The sequence below is a fragment of the Pan paniscus genome, chromosome 1 (genome assembly GCF_029289425.2).
Source record: "Pan paniscus chromosome 1, NHGRI_mPanPan1-v2.0_pri, whole genome shotgun sequence".
Classification (NCBI taxonomy): Eukaryota; Metazoa; Chordata; class Mammalia; order Primates; family Hominidae; genus Pan; species Pan paniscus.
Genome location: NC_073249.2, coordinates 71,265,110 through 71,291,228, shown reverse-complemented (window position 1 = coordinate 71,291,228; position 26,119 = coordinate 71,265,110). Strand labels below are relative to the sequence as shown.

General features: G+C 37.3%; 1 protein-coding gene across 9 annotated transcripts in view; it reads left to right on the top strand.

Moving 5' to 3' along the window:
- RASAL2 (RAS protein activator like 2) overlaps positions 1 to 26,119 on the top strand; it is a 376,611-nt gene that overhangs the window by 342,191 nt on the left and 8,301 nt on the right. For 4 of the 9 annotated variants that reach the window (XM_034941331.3, XM_034941365.3, XM_034941351.3 and 1 more), the window contains 9 exons: positions 4,707 to 4,851; positions 5,552 to 5,788; positions 7,582 to 7,783; positions 9,835 to 10,034; positions 10,817 to 11,678; positions 17,424 to 17,558; positions 19,101 to 19,303; positions 20,515 to 20,602; positions 23,873 to 23,903. In XM_034941331.3, coding sequence (XP_034797222.3) covers positions 4,707 to 4,851; positions 5,552 to 5,788; positions 7,582 to 7,783; positions 9,835 to 10,034; positions 10,817 to 11,678; positions 17,424 to 17,558; positions 19,101 to 19,303; positions 20,515 to 20,602; positions 23,873 to 23,903 — 2,103 coding nt within the window. The remainder of the gene's footprint in view (positions 1 to 4,706; positions 4,852 to 5,551; positions 5,789 to 7,581; positions 7,784 to 9,834; positions 10,035 to 10,816; positions 11,679 to 17,423; positions 17,559 to 19,100; positions 19,304 to 20,514; positions 20,603 to 23,872; positions 23,904 to 26,119) is intronic. The other 5 variants (XM_003824773.6, XM_063603789.1, XM_034941338.3 and 2 more) reach the window with 3 other exon arrangements.

The following is a 26,119-nucleotide window of genomic DNA, read 5'->3' as shown; positions in this document are numbered from 1 at the left end:
GCAGATAAGATAAGAAGTAGCATGGGGGAAAGGACCCATAAACAAAAAGACATAGAGGTGGGACCGAACCAGGAATGTGTGGAATAAAACTATTTAGCTGGAAAAAGACATGAAAGAAACATGTGAACAACAACAACAAAAAGATTAAACGATAATTAGAACTAATTTGTGAAAACCTCAAATGCCTGGGTGAAGATTTAAAGTTTACAGTAATAACTGGAGAGCCACTGAAAGTTTTGAGCAGGTGTTTTCAGTGGAATTAACTTAGCAGACTGATTAAGACGAGTTGTATCCAGGCATGGTGGCTCACATCTATAGTTCCAGCTACTCAGGAGGCCGAGGTAAGAGAACTGCTTGAGCCCAGGAGTTCGAGGCAGCAGTGAGCTATGATCACATCACTGCACTCCAGCCTGGGTGACAGAGAAAGACCTTGTCTTAAAATAAATAAATAAATAAATAAATAAATAAATAAATAAATAAATAAAGGTGAAGAAAGCCTACTGAAAGCCAATCAATTAAGAAGCCATTGTAGGCTGGGCGTGGTGGCTCACACTTGTAATCCCAACACTTTAGGAGGCCGAGGCAGGCCCACCACCCAAGGTCAGGAGTTCGAGACCAGCCTGGCCAACATGCTGAAACCCCATCTCTACTAAAAATACAAAAATTAGCCAGGCATGGTGGCGGGCACCTGTAATCCCAGCTAAGGAGGCTGAGGCAGGAGAATCGCTTGAACCAGAGAGGTGGAAGTTGCGGTAAGCCAAGATTATACCATTGCACTCCAGCCTGGGAGACAAGAGCAAAACTCCTTCTCTTAAAAAAAAAAAAAAGCCATTGTAATAAGAAAGAATGAGACTCTGAATGACTGTAATCATGCAAGTAAGAATAGAGAGGACGACGGATATGAGAAATATTAAGGTTGAACTGATAGAACTTGGCAAATTTTTCAGTTTGTGGGAAGCAAGGAGGGAACAAATATTACAGAGAATTGTGGGGTTTTGTGAGTGACTAGGGGGATGATGAGATTCTTAACAGGAATAGAAACCACAGAAGTAGTAGGTGTGAAACAGTGGAAATTACATATATATTCAATTTGAAGTTCTAGTAGGAAATCTCAGGGGTTTTAGATAGGCAATCTAAGATACCTGTCTAGCTGGCTGTTGGAAATTTGAGACTAATTTATGCTTGTGGAGAGGTTAAATGAAGCTGTAAGATTACCAGAGCAGGAAGAGAACAGGGCCAAGGGTAGATCTTAGAGTGCACCTGGGTTTATGGTATAGAATGAAGAAGAGGAATCAGAGAAGTGATCAGAGAAAGAGAGAGCATCCAAAAAAGAAAGAAAACCAGGAAAATACTGAGTCCTAGATACCAATAGAGAAGAGAGCATCAGTAGAGTCAGAAATTATGGAAGGTAAAGAAAAAGAATGGATATTGCATTTGGCACCTTAAATATCACTAGTGATGATGGCTCACACTGGTTTCAGGAGGAAAGGAGGCAGGCTGTAAGGAATAGAGTGAGTCGCCATTCAAGAAACAGGATCACTGTGTTTACATGAAGCAGACGCATTATAGTAGCTACTACAATTAGTTTCTGCTCTGAAGCAGATTTTTTGTCTTCCTGCTTATCTTCATATTTTTTTCTCTAATCATATAGACATTAAGAATGGTACAAAGAGCTTAAGAAAAGTACAAAGAGGTTTATAGTGTCATTTACATAAAGAGCTTATTACAGCCATAAATTATATCTCATGATTTGCTTTAATGATTTGTGTTTTGTTAAAAAAGTCCACCAAAAAAAAAAAAAAAGCATCTCAAACCGTATTCTCCATTCTATGGAGATAGGAGTGAGTACTTATTGACTATCTGCTTCTTTGAAATCAAATATTCATATTTGAAATTCAGTGTGCTAAACAGGATTTCTGAATGAAATAATTTCCAAAATGAAAAGTGGATACTAGTCTTTTTATAACAGTGAATGATTAAATGGCCGATGGGCTCAGTGAGGCATGAAAATTAATTCAGTGGACATGGAAAGAAATTCAAGTAACCCCTCAGAAATCTCTGTAATAATATTTATAATCCAAGAGCAAGGGCCAGAGTAGTAAAAATGGCTGCTGCTTCTAAGAGCATAAACAGAATTAATTGGTAAGCTTCTTCAGGACAGGGGCTGTATTGTCTTCTTCTCGTTAAAGTTTTGCTGTATTTCATATACTTTGGGCAGGAAATAGATGCTGTTTCCAGACTGCTTGAAGAATTTTCAGAGAGAATTGATTTTAAAAGTTGCCAGTAATAGTGTACGATATCTGTCTGCTTCTTAGCCAGTCCTTATCTTAATTAAAGCGTCACTCTTTCTGCACAGACTCTGCATTGTTTAGACTTGAATCTTCCATCTATTATCCCATTTTACCTTTCCAATTGAAATCAGATTGCACCTTGGTATCCTGTGACACACAGGAAATACTATCTGTGAGATACACAAAAGAAAGCCCTGATGAAAAGACCTGATTTCCACTTGTAGCAGTGGAGGCAGGTTTCTTTCGGCAGTAATATGTCTATCCTTGTTGACTTATTCCTACATGTGAAATTTTTATGCCAGATAGTAATGAGTTAATGATTTACATAGAAAATACATCATAGAACATTCTGGGCACAAACTTAACATGTAAACAACATAACAAGCACCCCCTTTGGCTCTGTTTTTTTTTTCAAATGCAAGAAGGCAAACTTAAGTGGGTTTTTTAATCTGTGTTGGTAATTAAGCACCTTCTAGTTACAAATCAATAAAAGCCTCTCCTTTCAATATGGTACATTCTGCATGCTCAAACATTGGTTATTGTTTCAACAGTTAAAGTATTATTTTTCTATTTTGGAGCATTTTAAATATGTGATAATCAGGGACAAAAACTTTTTAAGCTGGTACTATAGACAATTAATTTACTTCTGGGCCCTGGAGTTATTTATCTGGCACTTTTCTTGAAGAATTAAAGAAAAATATGGTTAATATTCATGTTTTTTATTAATATTAGTATTTTTTCCCTTGAATACATATAACCTAAAAGAAGTCACTAAACAGAATATTTAGGATACAGGTGTAGAGTTTGGCCAGTTTTTACATGGGATATTTGACATTGATTTCTTAGTTTTAAATTTAGGTACTCTTTAAATGAAGTTTAATTGTGGAAACACATAGCACAGGAGACATAGAGAACATATTGACTACATATCTTGGGAGAATTGATAACATTTTAAAACAGTCTTTTACTAGTTTTGGCCATTTCACCTGACAAAAAATTATTCAAAAGTTGCATGATTTTTAAATTAAAATACTTTTTGTATGGTGCGCCTACTAAGAGCCAGGTACCATATTAGATGCTTTTCATGCATTATGTCTGTTCCTCACCACAACTCTACAGGATGGTTGCTATTAACACTGTTTTACAAACAAGACAGCTGAAACTCAGGCTAATTAAGTGACTTTTCCAGGCCCCACAGTCAGTTAAATGATGGATCCAGGATTTGAGCCTAGATCTCTGACCTCAATGCCTTTAATTTTTCTGTGCACCACTTTCCTTTCTGTATACCACATTGTTTCCTGTTCTCTAAGCATTTTTCCTCAAAATTATCACTTCTCATCTCCTGTCACGGGTATTTTTAAAAGCTTTCATTTATCCAAATACTAACCACTTTGATAGAAATGCTCTTTCTGCTGCTGCTGATGCTGCTACTTAGTTTTGCAGGCATTATTGTTCACTTTCATGAAGTCTGTTATAACTAGCCTGAACCTCAAGTAATAAACACATATTTAGGAGGATCTTTGAAAGATCCACTCCTCTTTCATAAAGACCTATAAAAAACCAAGAATACATACTGCCATCTCTGATAAATATTTATTGAGCACCTGTAACATTTTGGGAGCTATTCAGAAGAGTCAAGATTTGAACATGAATAAAACCTAGTACCTAACCTCTGAAGGTATTCATCCTAGAAATGAAACAAATACAAACAATGAGAAATATGAAGTAGTCGAAGATATACAAAGTATGGTGTATACTAGAGGATAAACAGGTAAGGTAGGAATTTGTTCTTTCAGGGAATAATGGGTGTATCTTCATAGAGCATAGGCCGTATGAACACGGCTTCTAAACTAAATTTATATGGAAAAGCATATACAGATTATGTAAGGAGATCTGCTATATTATTGTGCAATGTTGAATGACTGTCTCCGTTACAAGAGGTAAACATAGAAGATAGATCCTTACTTGCATCCGTGTTTGGCACCAACATTAGCACTTAAAACCTTCACTGGACTATTCAATCAAGCTTGGGTCATTTGTTCTTCTAGATAACAATAATAGTCACCTAAGTAGAGCGAGCCTTAAAACATAACAAGTTTGTACTAATTAAACATATATTTAGTTTAATACATTTTTTGAGTAGTATCATTACCACTTTTATAAATACTGTGATGATGATGTTAGTGATTGCTGTTATTCCACTTCCAGGATAAGAAAAATAAACATGATATGTAGGATGTGGCAACTCTTGGGTTGCAAAGCAATGAGGCTTCATGGGCCATCTTTTGTGCCTTCCCTGTCAGATCTAGAAAAGAATTCCCCATTATACGTTTTAGGACAGAAATCATAAGTCCTTTTATTCTATTCAGGAAGACACTGTTTATAGCTATATCGTTATCTTCTCTCTTCAAATAGGGGAGTTTATCAAAGCTTTGTATGAGTCCGATGAGAACTGTGAAGTGGATCCCAGCAAATGTTCATCTAGTGAACTGATAGACCATCAGAGCAACCTGAAAATGTGCTGTGAGCTGGCTTTCTGCAAGATCATCAACTCTTACTGGTGAGCTTATCTTATCCTCTGCCTTACATTTTTTCATGTAAAGGTCATCACAGTGGAACTTACATTTTTTCATGTAAAAGTCATCACAATGTTAACAATTATTTTACAACCAAAGGGGAGGGTCTTGGAGAAAAATTGAAAGTTTCCCTAATACAGTCCCGTCTAAAATTGAAATCTCCATTGTAAGCAGAAGTACTTTTGAACTGGCTATCTACGTAAATATAATCTCTCTAATAGAATATTAGTACTATAGCCTCTAATATCAAAAGTATTTATTTTGCTTTCTAAAATATTTACTAGTGTTGAACAGATGTGTTCATGAATTTTGATCATTGCTCTAACTCCAGCAATTGGCGAAATTTTGGAAGATTTTTGATAAACAGTCTTTAGAGAGATTATGGTGAGTTATACTAAACCAGATGGTTTAGTCAGGAGCCTCATGCCATTTTCCCACTTTGCAAAACTAAATTTAAACTAATCCAGAGTTCTGTAGCCTTGGGTTTCCAGTCTCCATCTGGCCTCTGTGAATTTTCCACCGCCTCTCAGCCATGAATCAGGTAAAACCTCATCCCGGAATTTCTACTAGGTCCTCCTCACAGCCTGACTCTTAAGCAAAAGTATATTGGGTCAGGGTGGAATCACTTGTGCTTGCACTGGTACTTCTGTGTTTAGAGGTTTTGGTACTTCTTTCCTTCCCTAGTGTTTTCCCTCGTGAGTTGAAAGAAGTGTTTGCATCATGGAAGCAGCAGTGCCTAAACCGTGGCAAGCAAGACATCAGCGAGAGGCTCATCAGTGCCTCATTATTTCTCCGTTTTCTGTGTCCAGCCATTATGTCTCCCAGTCTTTTCAACCTTATGCAGGAGTATCCTGATGACCGCACATCTCGGACTCTAACTCTTATTGCCAAGGTCATTCAGAACCTGGCCAACTTTGCCAAGTAGGTGATACTGTTGTAACCACTTTAAAAACACAGTTTAAAAAATACTTGAGGCCTAAAATTTGGATGAGGGTTGGGAGCCTCATCACTCATGTTACCAGATTTTCACTGTGGTATTAATAAATATAGCAAAAAATTGGAAACAACTTAATCACTTCATAGAGGAATGGTTAAGTAACCTATGATACATGCATTCAATGGAATATTTGCAGGCACTACAAACTGTTTACAAAAACTATCTAATAATATAGAGCATGAAGATAAAATTGTATTAAAAGTGCTGATAAAAATACTTTAGTGGGAAAAAAAGGGCAGAATAAAAAGTGGTATGTATACTGTTATCCCAGCAATATGAAAACACAAAAATCTAAGTATAAAAAAAGTTGGGAAGAAAAGACAAATTCTGCAGTTACAATGTCTAAAACAATTATCCTGGCCACTTCAAAAAAGACAATTTTATGAAAAATGCAGAAGATGGAGGGGGGCTGTTCTAGATTAAAAGAGATTAAATGCAATACTTGAAACTTATTTGGATCTTAAGTTGGAAAAATATATATATATGTCCTTTTGGGGGCAATGGGTGGAATTTAAATATAGACTATAGATAAGATAATTCATGAATAATGTTTTTAAAAGTTTTAGTGTGATAATAGCATTGGTTTATGTAAGAGATATTCCTTATTCTGAAGAAATGGACGCTAAACTATTTAGAGGTGATGTCTGCAACTTAGTTTAAAATGGTTCCAGAAAGAAAAAAAAAAAATCTGTCTAGAAAGAGAGGGTGTGAAAGCAAACTTGGCAAATATAACAGTTGGTTATTGTAGATGAAAGGCATATGGGTATTCATTGTATATTCTTTCAACTTTTCTGTAGGTTTAAAATTTTTCAAAAGAAAATTAGGAGAAAACAGTTGGGAAGGAAATGTACTAAAGTATAAACAGCAGATATATTTGGGTAGCTTGAATGATACATCCACACTTTTTTCTTTCTACTTTTCATTGTTTCAAACTTTTTTCAGTAAGTTTATGATATTTTTATAATTTATAGAAAATAAATTTAAGAAATGGCTGGGAAGGAATTCACATTTACAGAACTGACCACAGATTTACTCAATATTGATGCTTAAAGACAAGTTTCTGTTAGCAATGTATTGAAGAAAAAAATTGGAACTTCAGTGAACAGATTGTTTTCTAGTATAAGTGGTGGCTTTTTAGAGGTGTACTATTTTAATTTTGTATAATTTATATATAAGCCAATGCAGAAATATACATATTTATCCATATTTGAGCTAAAAAATATTTATATTTTATTTTGGAACAGGTTTTATGGACTTAAACTAGGCCCTGCAGATAGCTAGAATCTAGATAGGCAAAGGAGAAAAGTTTTTCTCTAGTGCAAGTAAATAGCATGGGCAAAAGCTTGGAGAAGAAAAAAATGTGTAATATATTTGGGAGACTTTGTAGAAGCTAGCAGTATTGAAGGTTTGTACTGGTGAGCTTTTGGTAGGTAAGTGAGGGCTATATTGCAGAGAAATTTAAATACCAGAACTAAAAAAAAAAAAAAAAGGAGTTTTGGCTTTACCCTTTAGAGAGAATAGAAAGCTATTCTCAAAGCATTAGAATATTAAAGTGATATTAAGAAAGTATGTTATAACATTTATCACTTATAGATAATAAAATTAGTCATTCCCTCCACAAAATAAAAAAAAAGTCATAGTTCTGTGTAATGTCAAATCAAAATGATCATATCTCTCTTGAATATGTTCTTTCTCATTTTCTCATCCTCTACTTCAGGTTTGGTAACAAAGAGGAATACATGGCATTCATGAATGATTTTTTAGAACATGAATGGGGTGGAATGAAGCGCTTTCTTTTGGAGATCTCTAATCCAGACACCATCTCAAACACCCCAGGCTTTGATGGTTACATTGATCTGGGCCGAGAGCTTTCAGTTTTGCATTCCTTACTGTGGGAAGTAGTTTCCCAACTTGATAAGGTAAAGTAGGTTGGTGGAAGATAGAGAACTTTAATGTACCTGAATTCTGGAAAGTAACTATAGAGTGATAGCACTCACTCTTTCTGCTAATTGAAAGCAACTGTTTACCCTAGAAATCTGAGAGTAAATGGTCATGATTTCTGAGTAAAATATGAGATCGACAACCATGAAACTCTAGAAAACCATGACATTATTAATATATGTTTTTAATAATTATCTGAATTAATGGAGTATATTTCTCTAAATTTATATATACAGAGTGCATATCTGAAAACTTGACTAGAAACTAATATATTGGTATATACAGCCTTATGCATGTCTAATAGGATAAGATGAAACCTCATATAGTAATTTCTAATAAAAGTATAGATTTAGCTAAGAAAATACTAGGTTTATCATGTTTTAAGTAACTACCCATGAAACAAATTTTTTTACTATACAAGTCATAGAGTTTCATATAATTATTAGTGCTAACAGTCATTGTTTTCTTTCTTTACAGATGTGAATTAAGAATACAGAAAGCAATTATTTTTAATCGTTTGCTAAGAATTTTATTATATACCGTATTAATAAGTAAATATACACCATGCCAATAATTTTCTTCCTTCTGGAATTTAACAAAAAGGAATAGATTTGGTAGTAAAAAATAGTCTAATAGACGTTGGCTAGGCTTATTACAATAATTATTTATTGATGTTTTTGTTTGCTACAGGCACTTTATAAATATGTGTGGTGGTATGTTAGAATAACTTCAAAAGACAGTCATTTTTCTATGATAATGATCTACTTATTTTCCTCTATTTTCCTATCAATAAAAATGCTATATCAGTAAAATTTGAAGGGGAATAAAACCTATTAACAAAGACCACTTTGCTGAGGAAACATAAGTGGTAATGTGTCCTCCAGTGCTTAAAATATTTGTAAAACAATAAACTGTTCCTTATTCTCGAGGACCTTTTCTTCACTTTTAGAAATGCTAGCTAGATTTTTAAGTTGCAGCTATGCCAAAGATAAACCCTTTTCATGTGAATCGTAGCCCAACATTATTGAGCAAGTAAAGGCCTTGGTGGCATCTATACCTGTTTGAGTAGGGTAGAAGAGTCTGTTGATTGTTGAGAAGGCAAAGACCCAAAGGCAGCTATGCCAAACTGACTGACAGTTGAAGGGGACCCCTAAGACCCCATGAGAATAAGAATTCCCTAAATAAAAAAATGATTGAAATGGATAAAGCAAGTATTAAAGAGTTCGTCTTTGTTGAATAACTGCATCTCAGTGGGATGCAGATTCAGTTTTCCTGTGAAATGGGCCTGGTTTATTCAGGATCAAAGTCTTTTTAACGGGCTTTGCTGTGTAAACACACTTTCTCCTTTTTAATCTGTGTTTGGTCCTGGGAACCAGGAATACATCTAGACATATCTCATAGAGGAAGTTTACCTGATTTTGCTGTTAAATTAACAATAAAAATTGTCTTACTGATGGAAACTCAGTTGGCAGTGGGTCAGGGTTCCCAAGATTGACTGGGATAGTGGATGGCAGTATCATCTGTGTGCCCTGCAGTACTCTGGATTCCTGAATGAGCACCTTCTTATATGTTGGCATGCATTTCTTTTCTCACATGATCCCTTTTCTTTGAAAGTTTATCATACTAGTTGATCCTCTGATCTTGAAGTTCTTTTGGTTAGAAGGAATTTGGTTCTTCCTCCACCCTCCCCCACCTTGATCTACTAGCCTCCCAAAGATTTAGTTTGCTTCGCATGCCTATTTTAGTTGGAATGGCATTAGTTTGGTAGTTTTGAGCATGTCTTTTAATTTTTATTTGCATAATCCTGATTTCGATTTCCTTTCTTTCCTCGATGTCTGCCGCACCTTGTTTCGCCTCCTCCATTCATCTCGACGCCATGGTTCTGCTGCTCCATAACAATGCATTATGAACCTGCCACTCCCATATGCAAACACCTACCCTTCCCTCCAACCTACACCCCTCCATCAATGGCCATCGTTGTGCCAAAAACAATCTGTGGTGGATGTCGCAATGCTTATTATCCAATTAGGGTGAAAATTCCTTCCTACAGGCGACCGTGGCAAAATTGGGGCCTCTCCCTCGTGTTCTTGCTGATATTACCAAGTCATTGACTAATCCTACGCCAATACAACAGCAACTGAGACGCTTCACTGAACATAACTCCAGTCCAAATGTCAGTGGAAGCCTCTCCTCTGGGCTGCAGAAAATATTTGAAGACCCCACTGACAGGTATGAAAGAGAGAATTTGACCACTATCTCAGAGAAACATAATGTTTAGATTTAGCAGAAGTATATTCAACCTATTTGTTGAATTTACAAGTTTAAAATCATGAGCAACTGAAGACTCATCTGACCTGAGAACAGTCCAATTATTTGTCATAATAATGCACAAGATCTGGGATAACTTATTTTCTAGAATGGTAGTATAGAGAGTTACAATATATTCCACGAGCATATTTTAAAAATTTCTGTCTTGCTTAGTGGAAGACTAAAGGCTTTATGAAATTCATGTTTCTGTACGTTATAGCATTCAAAATTTGGAGAACCCCGGTTAAAACCATTTTATAGCTGGCTATGTCAACTGGACAGGTAGATACAATGTCGATGCTTAGACTGTTTTAGGGATTGGCAAGACTTGTGCCTTTTGCAGGGACCTTTCAGTTGTTTGCTTAGAACTTCTTCTCTTGAAGGTTTAGACAAGTAAGTATGAATTGGAATATTTGGGGAAGGTTTAAAACCTAACTAGGAAATTATTGGAATCCTGGTTAAAACTGAAGACAGTGATGGGTTGGTATCTACAGTGTTATTCTCTACCTTTGGGGAAAAAGTAAAAATGCTGGATTTTATTCTAAGAATTGTAATAATTCCCTAATTAGATAAAATCTGAGTTTCCAAAGAAATGTGCGTATCCACATAAGAACCTTCAGAGGAGTTCATATGCCTGAATTGAGGCATCTTAGCCATGTTGAAGTTGTCTCAAGAGAAATTAAGTGTCCTTTCCTTTTCCACAGTGATTTGCATAAACTAAAATCTCCAAGCCAGGACAACACAGACAGCTACTTCAGAGGGAAAACATTATTGCTGGTTCAGCAAGCCTCCTCTCAGAGCATGACTTATTCTGAAAAGGATGAAAGGGAAAGTAGCCTTCCTAATGGTCGGAGCGTCTCCCTCATGGACCTCCAGGACACTCATGCTGCTCAAGTGGAGCATGCATCTGTCATGCTTGATGTGCCTATACGCTTGACCGGAAGCCAGCTTTCCATAACACAGGTGGCCAGCATCAAACAGCTGCGGGAAACCCAGAGCACTCCCCAAAGTGCACCCCAAGTGAGAAGGCCCCTGCACCCAGCCTTGAACCAGCCAGGTGGCCTTCAGCCCTTGTCGTTCCAGAACCCTGTCTATCACCTCAATAACCCAATTCCAGCAATGCCAAAGGCCTCTATAGATTCCAGTTTGGAGAACCTAAGCACTGCCAGTTCCAGAAGCCAAAGTAACAGTGAAGACTTCAAGCTCAGTGGACCCAGCAATAGCAGCATGGAAGATTTCACTAAACGTAGCACTCAGAGTGAGGACTTCTCCAGGCGGCACACGGTGCCAGATAGACACATACCTCTTGCTTTGCCACGACAAAATAGTACTGGGCAGGCCCAGATCCGAAAAGTGGACCAGGGTGGGTTAGGTGCCCGAGCCAAAGCCCCACCATCCCTGCCACACAGTGCTTCTTTACGTAGCACCGGGAGCATGTCAGTGGCGTCCGCAGCCCTGGTGGCCGAACCTGTGCAGAATGGGAGCCGGTCCCGGCAGCAGTCCTCTTCCTCCAGAGAGAGCCCTGTTCCCAAAGTTAGAGCAATCCAGAGACAACAGACACAGCAGGTAGGTGTGAGTGCTGAAGGGGCCTGGCTTCTACTTGGTCCATCTGTTTCCTTGGTTCTTTATACATAAATCATTGGGAAATCCTATTGTTAACAAGATTTCCTCTTAAAAGCAACCTTTAAATGGAAAGAGGAAAGGAAAAATTTGGGAGGCTTCTGCCCAGGTGTGACTACAGAATGTAGTTTGACTCATTACCCTTAAGAGTCTAACAAACGCGCACGGGCCCCCTTCCTTCTCTTCAAGCAGCAGAGCTACTACCTCAGTTTGCACTTAGAGCAAATCTATGATGTTGAATGAATAATTAGATACTTAAAATCTGTAGGCAAAACCAGCTATTATTTTGGAAATCTGAAAATTAATCCTTCTTAATTTTTTTCTTAAGCTTCCAGAATAAAGGTTTGCATTCCGAGCCAAGAGTTTAATATGACTGCTCTCCATTCCATCCCTCAACTCCTTCTGGAAATACAAAGTCCCATGTGGCTTTTCCTGGAAATAGCTAGAAAAATAAACACTTGAACACCTGTAGAGTCAAGGTAAAGGAGAGAGTAAAAAGATAGAAGCACAGGTGGAAAAGGAAGTATTCTAAACATCTGCAAATCCCTTACATTTCTATTTACATGGACACGCCCAGCTAACATCACATCCAATCTTAATATAAGATTTTCTAATTTTTTTCTTGACAAATAAAAAGCTTTGCCAAGAAACTAATCATTTCTTCCTTAAATATTACATTTTGAAGCATCAATACATATTTTTCCCTTTGAAACAAACTACTGTTAAATATATAATATACACATTCATATAATTTTTCATATATATAATATATATCTTTATATATCTTTCATCTAAAAAGATTTTTCTCCTAAAAAAGCATTGTATTAGTTGAATTTTTTTTGAAACCTAATGATAGTACTAAAAAACTTGAGATTAAAAGAGTTCTATGACAAATCCTTTTACGCAGCAAAATAACTGGGCAGGGAGACTGCAATAAAATCCTAGTTTGTATCTGTTATATATTTGCATTTTTACAGTTTAGGCACTTACCTATATGGCTGCCTCTGCCTCCAGTCTGCTATGATCAGAGCCCCTTGCACCTACTTTTTTTAATTGGATTATTTATAGAATCCTTGGATACAGAAATAGAAGAAGGGATGAAAAGCATGACTAACTTAAGCTGTTTCTGGAAGCAGACTTCCTGGGCTAAACCTCCTAGTTGGTCATTTTTTACTGAGTAATAAAGTTTTTCTACAGTCTTAAATTTTTCATTTTTATTTTGTTATATTTCCCAAAATTTTACCAAATCATTTGATTTAGTAAGCATTTTTATTTGAAGAAAAGGAAAAATATATCTTTTATATGTATCATATGTATTTTTATGTATAAATGTGTATGTGTATATAAGCATAAAATGTATGTGTTAGAAGGCTATCAGTCATTCCTACCTTATTGTGAAGTAGTTTCCTCACATCACTTTTGTGCTAGACTCTAGTTGAGATCAACTACTTTCAGAGAATTAAGATGTTTATTGGGAGGAGAAAGGAAAAAATACATAATTTTAGAAATCAGAATACTGTGTAGAAGCAAATATCTACTCAGGGACTTAGGGCAGCACAAGGGCACTGAAGATAAAATAGGATTAGCGAAGAGCATGAGATCTGGCAGAGAGGGACAGGACAGGGAAAGTGTCCTCCACCTGCTTTTCAAAAGTGTACTTAGGCCCAGCCCTGTACAGAAAAGGAAAATAAAGATTCTTTTTTTTTTCTTTTGCTTACCCTTTCCTTCTGTATCATGGAGTCCTCTGTGACTCCATGAGGGCCTATGACTCAGGCTGGTTGTTTATTAATATTATAAATTAAATAGCCTTTTTTGTGCTCATCTGGAACCAGTTGTCATTTATAACATTTTTTCTTTAGGAAAATATAATACCTATCGCATAAGCACATAATACATGTTTCTGTGGGTTATGATTAGAGGGCTGCCTGGATGGATGGGAGGTAGGAAATGCATACAGTCTCCAAACAACCAATATAAAAATTAGTTTTTGTGTCACAGCCATTAATGAGTCACCAAATATATTTTTTGGCATGAAGTGGGGTACAGGCACAGTGAGATGTCCAGGTACAGCTTTGAATATTAATCTTTGTTTATACTTTTGCTGGTACTGCCACTGTCCTATCAGTTGAAGCATAAATCACCGTATTTTGATTGCTCAAGTTTCTTTTTTTTTTCCTACACTGGCTTTTGGTTCATTGTTTTGAACTTACATTGTTAGTTTTTTATTTTTATTTTTATTTTTTTGAAACAGAGTCTTGCTCTGTCGCCTAGGCTGGAGTGCAGTGGCACGATCTCGGCTCACTGTAACTTCCGCCTCCCAGGTTCAAGCAGTTCTCCTGTCTCAGCCTCCTGAGTAGCTGGGATTACAGATGCCCACCACCACGCCTGGCTAATTTTTGTATTTTTAGTAGAGGTGGGGTTTCATCATGTTGGCCAGGTTGGTCTTGAACTCCTGACCTCAAGTGATCCACCTGCCTCGGCCTCCCAAAGTGCTTTGATTACAGGAGTGAGCCACCGTGCCCGGCCTAGTTTTTTATTTCTTATCTGTTTCTTGCTTGCTTTGTTCATCTCACTCCCATGAAGCCTCTGAAGTTCTATATAATCAGCACATTTTTAAGGCAAATTCCTTTACATATTTTAATTGCAAATTGTGTTGGGGAATTCTCTCCCAGAAACTAGAGGATTTCTTTGTGGAGATTGTTCTGTAGGCGGCTGTAATTATCAGTAGCTTTGTCCCATGAAAATTCCATTTATATCTTAGCACAAAGTAGTGGCCATTGTCTGCAGAGTAACTGGTTTCAGTCTTCTACGTCTAATGAGTAGGAAGGAAATAAAATCCTGGTGAAAAAATTCACAGATAAATTTTTTTTCAAGAAACTCTCTTAATTTTTTAACCCATTTCAGCCTCTGTTTGTATTGCTTTTTTCTTATTTTCCTCTCTATTTTGTTTTTCATGTATCATCTACTTCGTACAAACAGTAGACTTTATATACATGAGTTGTTCAGATTTATCATGTACTCTAATCTTAGAAATTTGAATTTGAAGAGACCTTTTAAAATAGATAATTGACAAGCCTGTTAATATGATGCTGCAGTTTTCACATTTAGATTTGTTGAACTGTCTCTTAACCAACCTCTTCAAGAACTCCCAAAGTTTGTGGATTAATTTATTCGGCCCTTTCTTTGGTGTTGATAGCAGAAGGGTTATTCATTTATGGGAATCCGACTATTTCACACTATGAAGCTGAAACCAATTGGTCTTGTTTATATCTAGTAAATACTAGCAAGGAACGAGGAACTGGCCTCAGCATAGCCAGGCTATGATTAATTGTAGTATCAGTGAAACTGCTGCATCAGGCTCTTTTGCCCTAAAGCATTACTGTTTTTCCAGGGAAACCCTATACAGCTTTATCTCAAAGGGAAGATATTCCTAATGGGAATTCCTGCTCCTTTTTCTTTTTGTCTTTTTCATTATCTTTGATGATCATGTTGAAAGTCAGTGGATATAAATTCTCTTTCTAAGGCTATTCCTAAGCAAGATGGAATCTGAACCACTTACTAACCTCCTCCCTCAATTTTTTGGACTATAAACTAGAGATATTTTTTGCTATTTATCAAGCTTATAAGGAGATGGAACAATCATTGAAAAGAAGCCTTTGGTGCCCTTCCAAAGGATTAGGGGAAAAACATAGAATATTCTCTAAGTAATAAATTATATTTTAGTAATGAATTCTAAAGATAATCCAGAATAATAAATGAATAATATTTTATTGAGCATCTGTTGTGTATTTAACTAGTCAGTATCATTTAAAAGAACTGTATGCTATGATGCCCATTAGATTGACTAATTGGAAAATAAGAGCAACGCTTATAAGACCAAGAATATATAAAAGATAGTATATAGTTTTTTTCATTTGAAGAACATATTACAACAAAAAAAATCATGAAACAAAAATCACCTCTGTTTCCTTTCAATCTAGCACAATAACTATTTTTTATTTATTCTATATTTCTAGCCTTTTTACAATTTTGTGAAGGCTTTATCATTAATAGAAGGAATAGTTAGGATTGATCTATTTTGTCACTTTTATTTTTATTATTTTGACCACCTACTGTATGCCAAGCAAAGTGCTAGGATATATTAGGAAGTGGCTGAAAATAAGATTTGACCAATAAAATAGTAGAAATTTCTAGAAGTTCATTCACAATTGCTTAGTGTGTACGGGTCTATTTATATAAACTATGCACATCCATCCTCAGGCATGAAGCTATTTTTATTGATATATAACTATAATCTGTAAATCGACTAAACCAGATCTTTCTTCACACCTTTAAGAAATGTCCCTATGTTACTTTTGCATGTGTAAGTTTTAAAGTCTCTCCCAACCCATCTCTGATAGCCTTTTAGTCTCTGCAATCAGTTTTTTAATCTGGTCTTCCTCACTCTCCAGTTCATCAAAATACCCCTTCTTTTAAAATATTTATTTAGAGTTTAACTGAGTTCTATTTCAGAATGGTATAAAGATCCTTAAGATGTAATGGCTGTGATGGGGGAGAAAATGCCCTTCAATTATGAAATTATGGAATTCTGGTCCTTAAAATACAAATCCCTCTATTTAATTATAAAAGGCTAACTCACATGCCAAGTTTTGTACTCTCTCTTTAGCTTACTCTCTCTCTCTGAGGCAGGACAGAGGGGGAAAAAATTGTGTGTTTCCATCATTGTTTGTGGAGAAAGCACTAATGTTCAATAGCCTAATATAAATTGTAATATCTAATGCTAGTTTTTGAAACATAAATATTGTAATGACTGACACCTAACCTCTCTGTAGCACTCTGAAGTTTCCAAAGAATTTTCAAATATATTGTCTTATCCTCACAGCTCCCTATGAGATGATCAAGATAGGTGGTGGTGACAGTGTTGGTATGTCTATTCAGTAGATTAGGAAAATAGACTACCCGGTATCCATCATTTTGATCCTGTATTCAAGAAATTTTCCAGTATAAGGACCCTTGAGTGATCTTAATCCATCATGAAGTCAGTGTTCTGTAAAGATAACCAGCATCACTTGTCCTTCTTTTTCTCTAAATCAATAATATGAAAACTAAATAGACTGGTGCAAAAGTAATTGCAGGTTTTGCCATTTAACCCACAATTACTTTTGCACCAACCTAGTATTTGCCATTCTGATATATAAATGGGCACTTTGTGAGTTTGTTTAGCACTAATCAGTTTTTTGGTTTCTGATTGTGTCTGGGCTAAACAGATGTTTTGACCATCAGGTTATGCTTTCTTTCTCTTATTTAATCATCAAATAGACTTTTATGGCATAAAAGACTTTTATGGCAGAGGTCGTTTATTAATTTCAGCAGGCAATTTGTTACCTACCAGTATTTGGACCACTGGGCAAATTAACAATTTTAAGGCTTTGACTTTCTTTAGAGGGAGAATAAGGATGCCTCTTGGATATGATATATACAACTTTCTATTCAGAATAGTTTGCACTTATACAAATGTATATTCTCTTTCCCCACCCCTAGCCTTGGCATTAGTAAAATAATACTTAAAGCTAAGAGCATTTATTAGAAAACTGAGAGATCACAGTTAATGTCTTCCAAGAATAGCTGTTTGTGAAACATAGCACACGGGTGAGCTGTTAGGGGAAATGCTAATAACTGTTTCTGATGCAGGTTCAGTCACCTGTGGACTCTGCCACAATGTCCCCAGTAGAGAGGACAGCAGCCTGGGTTCTGAACAATGGGCAGTATGAAGAGGATGTGGAAGAAACTGAGCAAAATCTAGATGAAGCCAAGCATGCTGAGAAGGTAGAACCTAGTCTGCTTCATCAACTTTCTGATCCCAAAATGACAGGCCACTAAAAAGGTTATCTAGCTAAGAACATAAACTCATCCCACCCCCATCTTCACCTCTACCCCTTATGTTAATCATCCTATACATATCTATGTAAAATAGGTCAGTGGTGTGTGTGTGTGTGTGTGTGTGTGTGTGTGTGTGTGTGTGTGTGTGTGTGTGAATATACATGGAAAATGTTCATCTTGCTGGGGGTGGCAGTTAGCTACTATTTTTTTTAATGTAGATGCCTTAATCTAGAGGACACTCTACTATTCATTTCTAGTCATTTTAGGTAAATATTTCACGTTTCTGTGTTTCCATAAACTTGTTGGTCTTCACCCAAGGACAAAATTACCCTAGGGCAAGACTTTTTGTTTATCTTGGTAACAATTAGGTTTTGGTTTTAGTTGTTGTTTTTTTGTTTTTTTTTGTTTGTTTGTTTTTTTGCCTTTTCTGGATAAAGAATGTATAGCTCTATAAATGATTATTAAAAGGATATTATCTATTGTTTAGATTTTGTTTTTTTGTTTTTTAAGGAAAAGTTGACAAGGGGTAAAAGGGTTATCAAACAAGAACCTTGTCATTGTATATAGCATTATATTATTTAATTGACAACCAGACAATTAGCTTCTTTTTATCAGCATGATATTCCAGTGTACTCAAACCCCAGCCACAGCAACTACAGTACAGGAAAGGGCCATGTAACTAATTGAGTCACTGAATTTATGTAAAGCTCCTTAGAACACAAACATGTATGTTCCAGCAAGCAGTACAAAATTGGGCAGGTGAGTCATATTACGAAAATGGGCAAAGAAGCAATATTAATTGGCCCTAGAGAACATGTAGGCCTTTGTTTAGTGCTTGTGACTGGAATACTTTACACTTTTATAGTTGGGGAAAAAGCAGCAATAACCTCTGCCATGAAAGTCTTATTGATTTATGGGCTTAACATTATAGAAATGTTGCTTGTTCTCTATAGGGCTGATTCTAGTAGAACAAAGGAATGGCAGTCTGATGAGCTAAGACACATCAGAGATCCTACAGTGCAGATGATGACACAGAATCTTTTTTCTCTTATAGACAACTGACTTTTGGCTTATTTTAAGTGATTTGTCAGACTTTTAAGTACTTCATCTGGTTTTTTTTTCCCCCCTTTCATTTGATACCATCACAGATTGGATGTGGCTTATAGCAATGGTAGCCTAGTGTAGAGAGAGATACATATATATGTAGAATTTGGAATGCCAAGTTAAGATTTAAAATGTAATTTTAGTAAGGAAGGCAATGCTCCATTAACATTTGTGCCAGTTGATAATTATAAAGAATATTAAGAACAGTATAGGGAATGACAGCACAGCCAGCATCTAGCTACACTGCTTAGGGTTTCTTTTGTTAAAAAAAAAAAAGAAAAAAGAAAAAGAAAAAAAAGAAAGACAGAAAGAAAGAAAAGTAAATCACTGATTTCTAAAAGCAATGTGACTCTAGTTTTTGTCTCCTTGCCTCCTCTGCCCTAGTATGAACAAGAAATTACTAAACTGAAGGAGCGCCTGAGAGTTTCCAGCCGGCGACTGGAGGAATATGAACGCCGCTTGCTGGTGCAGGAGCAGCAGATGCAGAAGCTGCTGCTGGAATACAAGGCCCGACTGGAGGACAGCGAGGAGCGGCTCCGAAGACAGCAGGAAGAAAAAGATAGCCAGATGAAAAGCATCATCAGCAGGTTAGACATCACCTGGCAGCAGATGTGGGCTAGTTAGCAAGACAAAGAATTGAGATGATCCACAGAACCCTGAAGGAATGGCAGCAAAAGCCATTTTTATCCTTGTGGTACTGAGTACAAATGTGATAATTGACTGTATCTCTTAAAATATCCTAAATATGAGACCTTGGGCACTTCCTATGAAGATAATCTGTTTTTCTTTAACCATAACAATTAGAAAAAATTAAAACTTGGTGGTTTACTTGAGAAATCTTAGAGGAGAACTCGGTTTTAAAAATGTAAATATCCAATGCCCAAGACTAAATTAATCTTTCAAAATGAGTCCAGAAACATGGAAAGGAATTTTATGGAATATCTTTAGGGCCAGAGGACCTCTTTTGAGAGTGCTGCAGATGCCAAGGGAGAAAAAGGGAGGGTCAGTTTTACCAAACACTTGTATAGCACTCGACATGGGACACACACCTTTCTAAGCACTTTACACATAATAGTTTGTTTAATCTTTATCACAGCCTCCACCTACGTATTATTATTCTCATTTTACAAATAAACAGGCAACAAATTCATTAAGTCACTTGCCCAAAGTCACATAGTGATGCACCAGGATTTGAATCCCAGACTCCAGATTCCATGCTCATAACCTCTATGCCTCAATATTTGTAAAATGCTATGGACAGGTCAAGTAAACAGAACTGTTTGTTGTTTTAATAGTGTGGAGGTAATTGACAGTCTTACTGAGAGGTGTTTGGGTAGACTGGCAGAATTAAACATCAATGAGTTAAGATGTGAATGGCGGACAGAAAACAAGCTAAACATACTAGGTATAGAGTACTCATTGAGGAAACTTAGCTGTGCAAGGGAAGAGAAAGTGGGCCAGGTTTAGGGTAACTTGAGATTAAGAGAGGGTTGTTTGTTTTTTGTTGGTTGATTTGATATTTTAAGATGAAATAAGTTGTGCTCAGGAAGGAATCTGAGAGAGAAGAGGGAGGAAATGATTATGGGGTTACTATTCCAAAGGAGATGAAAATGTGTGGGATCCAGGCACAAGGAGAAAAATCAACCTTAAATGTCTTATTCCAAGGTAGTAGAGAAGAAAGAAAAGATGGTTGCAGGTGTCTTATTAAGAAGGGCAGAGGATATTGAGTTTTCCTGTTCTCTACACTAGCTAGCCCTTTCTTTGAAGATGTTGATATTTCCTTCCTGCCACATTCTAGGCTAATGGCTGTGGAAGAGGAACTGAAGAAGGATCATGCTGAGATGCAAGCAGTTATTGACGCAAAGCAGAAAATAATTGATGCACAGGTAAGCAGGCTTTGAATCTAATAGAAGGCACTTGTTTATAGTAATGATTATTTCCTGACTTCACACCCTTGCAAATGCCAAGGCAGGTACCCAAAAATGTGTCATTGAAAAGTTCTGGACGTTACATTTTGAAGATTAAATGAGTGTCTATGTGACCTCCATTATTTTCCTTTCTTTCACTGGTGAGAAGTCTGTTTACTCAGCAAAGTATTAGCGTGTTTAGTGCAGTTGCTTGACAAATCCCAACCTAGTGCATGATGGGGTTTGCTTCTTTCCCTATGGAAAGGAGGGCATTTTCTAAGGGCGTAATTGTGAAAAGTGCACTGCATGTGCCTGGCTTGTGACCTCCACTGACCATTGCTTGGCTGTGCTGTTCATGGTCTTGTCAGTCACGTCCACTGCCATCAACCTTTTGCCCCAGACAGTAATGGAAATGCCAGGGAAAGACAAGGTTGTAAAAAGGTACCTTTCCTTGTTGTTCTTTTGGTTTAGGGTTTGGCATTGCTGCTTGGAATGTGCTTGGCTGCTCTTCTTTGTTGGTGCTGTGCTTAGAGAGCATCTTTTGATAAAACTTTAAAAAAAGAAAAGGTTGTTGAAATCAGAACCTAGGCTTCTGCTCACTGTAGCTCACACCTGTGACACCAATGACGTAAAGGCTGCCAAGAGCACCTCATAGGGACATGTCAATGATTAGAGCAAAATCCAGGAGGCAAGAAGTGTTTCTAACTCCTTTTTATTTTATCATTGCAAAATATGGTTGTATTTCTTAGGGTGAAACAAATAACAAAAAGCAGTTACAGTTTTTATAGTTTTGATAGTGGCTGATCTAGCCACTGAATGTGTTGCTTCCCTGAAGATAGCCGATCCAGGTTTGCATTTTTCAACCTTAAATGCCATATCATATCCCTAAGCTGTGAAATAAAAAATGAGAGCAAGGATTTTATGCATAGATAGCCTTCTCCCTTCTCTAGGTATCAGCTAGTAATCAACATATTTTAGAGCCCCCAGTATTCTTAAACATGTACTTAACAGTCTAGTTTCCTTACAGAGTCCATGTGGAATGGGTTTATTTTTCAACAAAATTGAGAGTGAGGCTGAAAGCATGGTCGTGGAAAGAATGCTTCATGGGCCTCACACTCCTTTAAACACACTAGACTTGGAAGTCAGGTGAGAGTTGTGAGGATGCAATCAGCACTGCTCCTTAAAATATTTTGGATTCTTGAACTCTATAGTTTCTGGATACTTAGACATGCGGAGAATCAGAAGAAAGGTCTGTAGTAATTATCTTACTTGGTCCTTTGAAAGAAATCTTTCTAGATGCCCCCAGGGTAGGTGAGGTAAGGGTAGTGGAGACTAGGCCATCTCACTATTCACGCTATAAAAAATCATCCCAGAGACTTAAGAAAAACAGCCTGGATAAATAAGGCAATTGAGTCAGGAAAACTAATGTTAGTAGGTTTTCACTTTGGAAATTTCAATATAACAATATAAAGCAAGAAGAGTTCTATTAATAACCACACAAGGAGAGATGTTAGTACTAAGAGATAAAACAGACTTTTTAAATAATTTCAGCTGGTTTAAAAGTATCAGTCTTGGCCAGGCAAGGTGGCTGATGCCTGTAATCCCAGCACTTTGGGAGGCTGAGGCAGGCGGATTGCTTGAGCTCAGGATTTCAAGACCAGCCTGGGTAACATGGTGAGACCCACCTCTACAAAAAATGCAAAAATTAGTCAGACATGGTGGCTCATGCCTGTAGTCCCAGCTGCTTGGGGGGCTGAGGTGGGAGGATAGCTTGAGCCCAGGAGGTCAAGTCTGTGGTGAGCCATATTTGCGCCAGTGCACTACAGCCTGAGCGACAAAGTGAGACCCTGTCTTGAAAAAAAATGTAATAGTCTTAAGCAGAGGGAGCTTGGGTGTGCCACAGTTGTGGTTCTGTACACAGGCTGACAGGACAGCCTCATGATTAGCTCCTGAAGATTTCTACCCCACCCCCTAATTTTATATTAGGGCTAGGTGACTGGGTATAAAGCAGAAGTCACCTGCTAGGCATAGGAGGTAAAAGCCAGGGAGGGAATCTGATTTATTAGGGCTCAAATGCTCTGGAAAGTAAGGACTTTCTCTCAGTTAACCAGGAGGGTTTCATGTGTAGGAATGGGAGAAATGCTATCCTCAAACCGTCAGTCACTGTCAGACTGGTGGTCTGCTAAGCTAGTTAATGTTTTGAGTCCATACTTCAAGACAGTGGTTTTGAAATGGTTTGGTTCTCTGGACTATTTTGGTAGAATCCAGGCACCTTTCATAAATGAATATCCAGCTCCTTCCACTGACCACTCAACAGCAAGGACCACACTCTCAACTAATGAATGAAATCATACTGGGATTGGTTAAATATAATAAATTACCTACCCAAACACAAATATTACTATATAATAAATTATTCTACCAGAGACCCACTGTGGATCCCTAAAGAATAGTTGGGAGAATCCACTAAACTATATTTGGAAAACCTCTGCACCATGCATAGCACAAATCCTAAACACTATAGTTAAATTTTAAAAAATTATAGTGTCCTTAAAAGGAAGGTTTCTTAATTCCAGCTGTTGGCTTACTGATACATTAAAATCTTATTATAGCAAATGACTTTAAACATCCTTTGGCATTCTTTGTAATGAATGACTTTTGTATCAGATCCTTTCTTTTGTAAGGATAAATCTTCTCTCTTAAGTGAATGATGGAGCAGAGCAGCCCTTCTGGCATCATTTAATAGAATGAAGACGTGTTTGGGGTGAAAGCTTCCCAGAGAAGTGACTCTTATGTCAACACTTCCCAAAACACTACCAGCCAGGTGCCCAGTAAACTGGTTTTCATGTCTCTCAGCAGCCCTGTGCTCCCGGGAAAATCTTGTCCCTGAATTCAGCTTCTGCCTCTTCTTGAGTCATTTCATGCTACAAGGCACAGGCCTGCATCAGCCACTTTCTAACAGGAACTGCAAAAGGATGAGCACTCCTTTGGTGAGTGGCAGAAGCACCTATCCTGGACCTTGTAGCTTAGGGGCCATAGGGATCCTAGTGGTGATCATAAGGATCCATTTCTTAAATATCAGACCAGAGAATGTGCCACCTTTCACCCCTGAGCATGAGGAGACACTGTGGCTCCCAGGATCTCTCTATGTGACTCAGGTGGAGAACAGAGAAGGGCTTCCTCCTATGAGAAGCAAAGCAGCTGCCTAGTTACTGTTGCAAGTGATATCTCCGCTGTGTTAAATTACAGGTCATAAATGGAGATGAGATTATTCAAACAGGCAAGTAAACCCCGCGTCCGTTCTCTAGCTGAGCAGTTCCCAGCCCTGGCCCAGTGCACTGGCCTCCTACACATTCCAGCTCCTGCCACTCCCCACATGGGAATCCTTCCTGTCAGGTGTGGACTAGATTGCTTTCCCTTACAATCCAGGCAGAATGGAAATGTCCGAGCATCTTTTGCCAACTGAATTTGACTTTCATAAGTCTCTATTTGATTTTTTTTAACTTTTTTGTTTTATTTTGAGAGGTTGGCAATAGGGGGAAATACAAAGGGAGTTTCTTTATGTGGAAACTTTCAGCTGTTTAGTAGGGGGGCTGTTTGTCTTCAGTTGTTACCTTTTTAGGCAGTAAGTAATTACAGTCATTCTTAGGCTTTTTGACCCTTTAAAAATCAAATTTTTTATGAATTATTTATTTTTGGATGAACCTGGAGAATCCTAATTTCCTTATGAGGCCTTATAATTTATCCCAGTTCTGAAATATCTTTTCTTTAATCATTCAAGAAATTATCAGTTACTCAGTTTAGAGATCATTCCTAATAATGCGAGTAGGGAGGGGGGAATATCATATTTAGCTCTTACCTCTTGTTTTCTAGTATTCACTGGCCAGTTCTTACCTATTGGCTTTTCAAAGATCTATATTTGTTATCCCAGTAAACTTCATTGGTTAAAATTTTTTTAATAATAATTATTTTTTAAAAGCCTTGCAGCTCTTTCCTTTAGTTTTGTCTATCCTTAAAATGAATTACTTTCCTAAAATAAAAAGCATTTTATACCAGATGCATGGGTCATTAATAATGCTGATTTTGTATATCTTACCACATGAGTTCTCCATCAGGGAAAGAAGGATTTTTTTTAAAATGATAATGACAAGCAAGAGCTAGTTTGTTGTTGTTTCTTTTTTTTAATATACTTTTGAAACTGTGACCACCAGCACTGCTGCCTTACGGATCCTACCCTCCTGCCCCCAGAAAGCAGGAGAGTAAAAAGGAAGTATTACTTGATGCCATGGTGGTATGTGATTTTACCTAGATTTTTCCCCCAGGGCCGTGGTCTTCACTCTGCATGCTCCCAGTAGCATGTGTCCCAAAGTGTAGCACTACATGACAGCCCTGGGTAGCTGCTGTTTTAATAGCAAGGAGCAGCACCAGCCCTGAGCCCTGCTACTTCCTCTCTGAACTTTACCATGACTAAACTTTACCATGCTTTTCTCAGGGTCAATTTTAAAAACCCCTAAGGTAGTAAAGCTCCTTTTGGCTTTGGAGGTATTCTCTATGTATTATTTTCTTTTTAATTTTACAGGCATAGGTAAAGACTGTTTCCTGCATTGTTTTCTGAAAACTATAGATTTCATGTTAGAAAGGTTCTAGAATGATTTACTGAGCTGCCGAAGCTAAGATTAGGGTATCTCTTCTAACCTAATCCTTAGGAGACTGATAATGTTTTGATAAAATGATTTTATTTAAAAAATTTTAGATAGTCCTACTTTCCTTTAGTTAGACTGCCTATTTTTTTTCCTCTTTTCTTCCCCCTTGGTTTTTGTGTGTGTGTATTCACCAATGCTTGGTTTCCAAATATTGTTTCTAAAGCATTTTTTTTCAGAGACTCAAAAGTAAAATGAAAGCAATCTCCGTATTGGGCAGCCCTCCTGGAGTAACTTTGAGCTGGAATGGGTCTAGGAGCCTGTGTTCTCTGTTTGTTCTCATGTGTTATGTTGATGGCATTCCCTTTTCGGCCACATCTCCCTCCCCATATTCAAGTAACTCCTTGGTCTGAGCTTTTTGGCTGCTTTTTTCCCCTCTTGCTGTTGCATCCTCACCTTGTTGGTGACTCTACACTGCCACCATGTATTGTTTTAATTTTGAGCACAATGTGAATTCTTTCCAAATGTGACTGATATGCCCTCTTTTGGGGCTAAGAACCCATAGATCACATGCTCTTCTCCTCTGTGAAATGAAACCTCTGGTGCTTCTTTCTTTGCCACCTAATTTCCATGTTTCAATTTTGACCTAAAGCACTTAGTATAATAAGGCAGCTTGATACCTGTGTTGCATAGTCTGAGGTAACACATGGTATCACTTTTACGTGACAGTCTAATGTCCCAAGAGATTGTTAATAAAAAGTCCTGCTATGCTGAAAGAAAAAGAGAGAGAGAGAAAAATAAACACAGATCCATTGGGCTCAGGGGAAGCTGAACCTGACCAGTGTGCAGAAAGAGG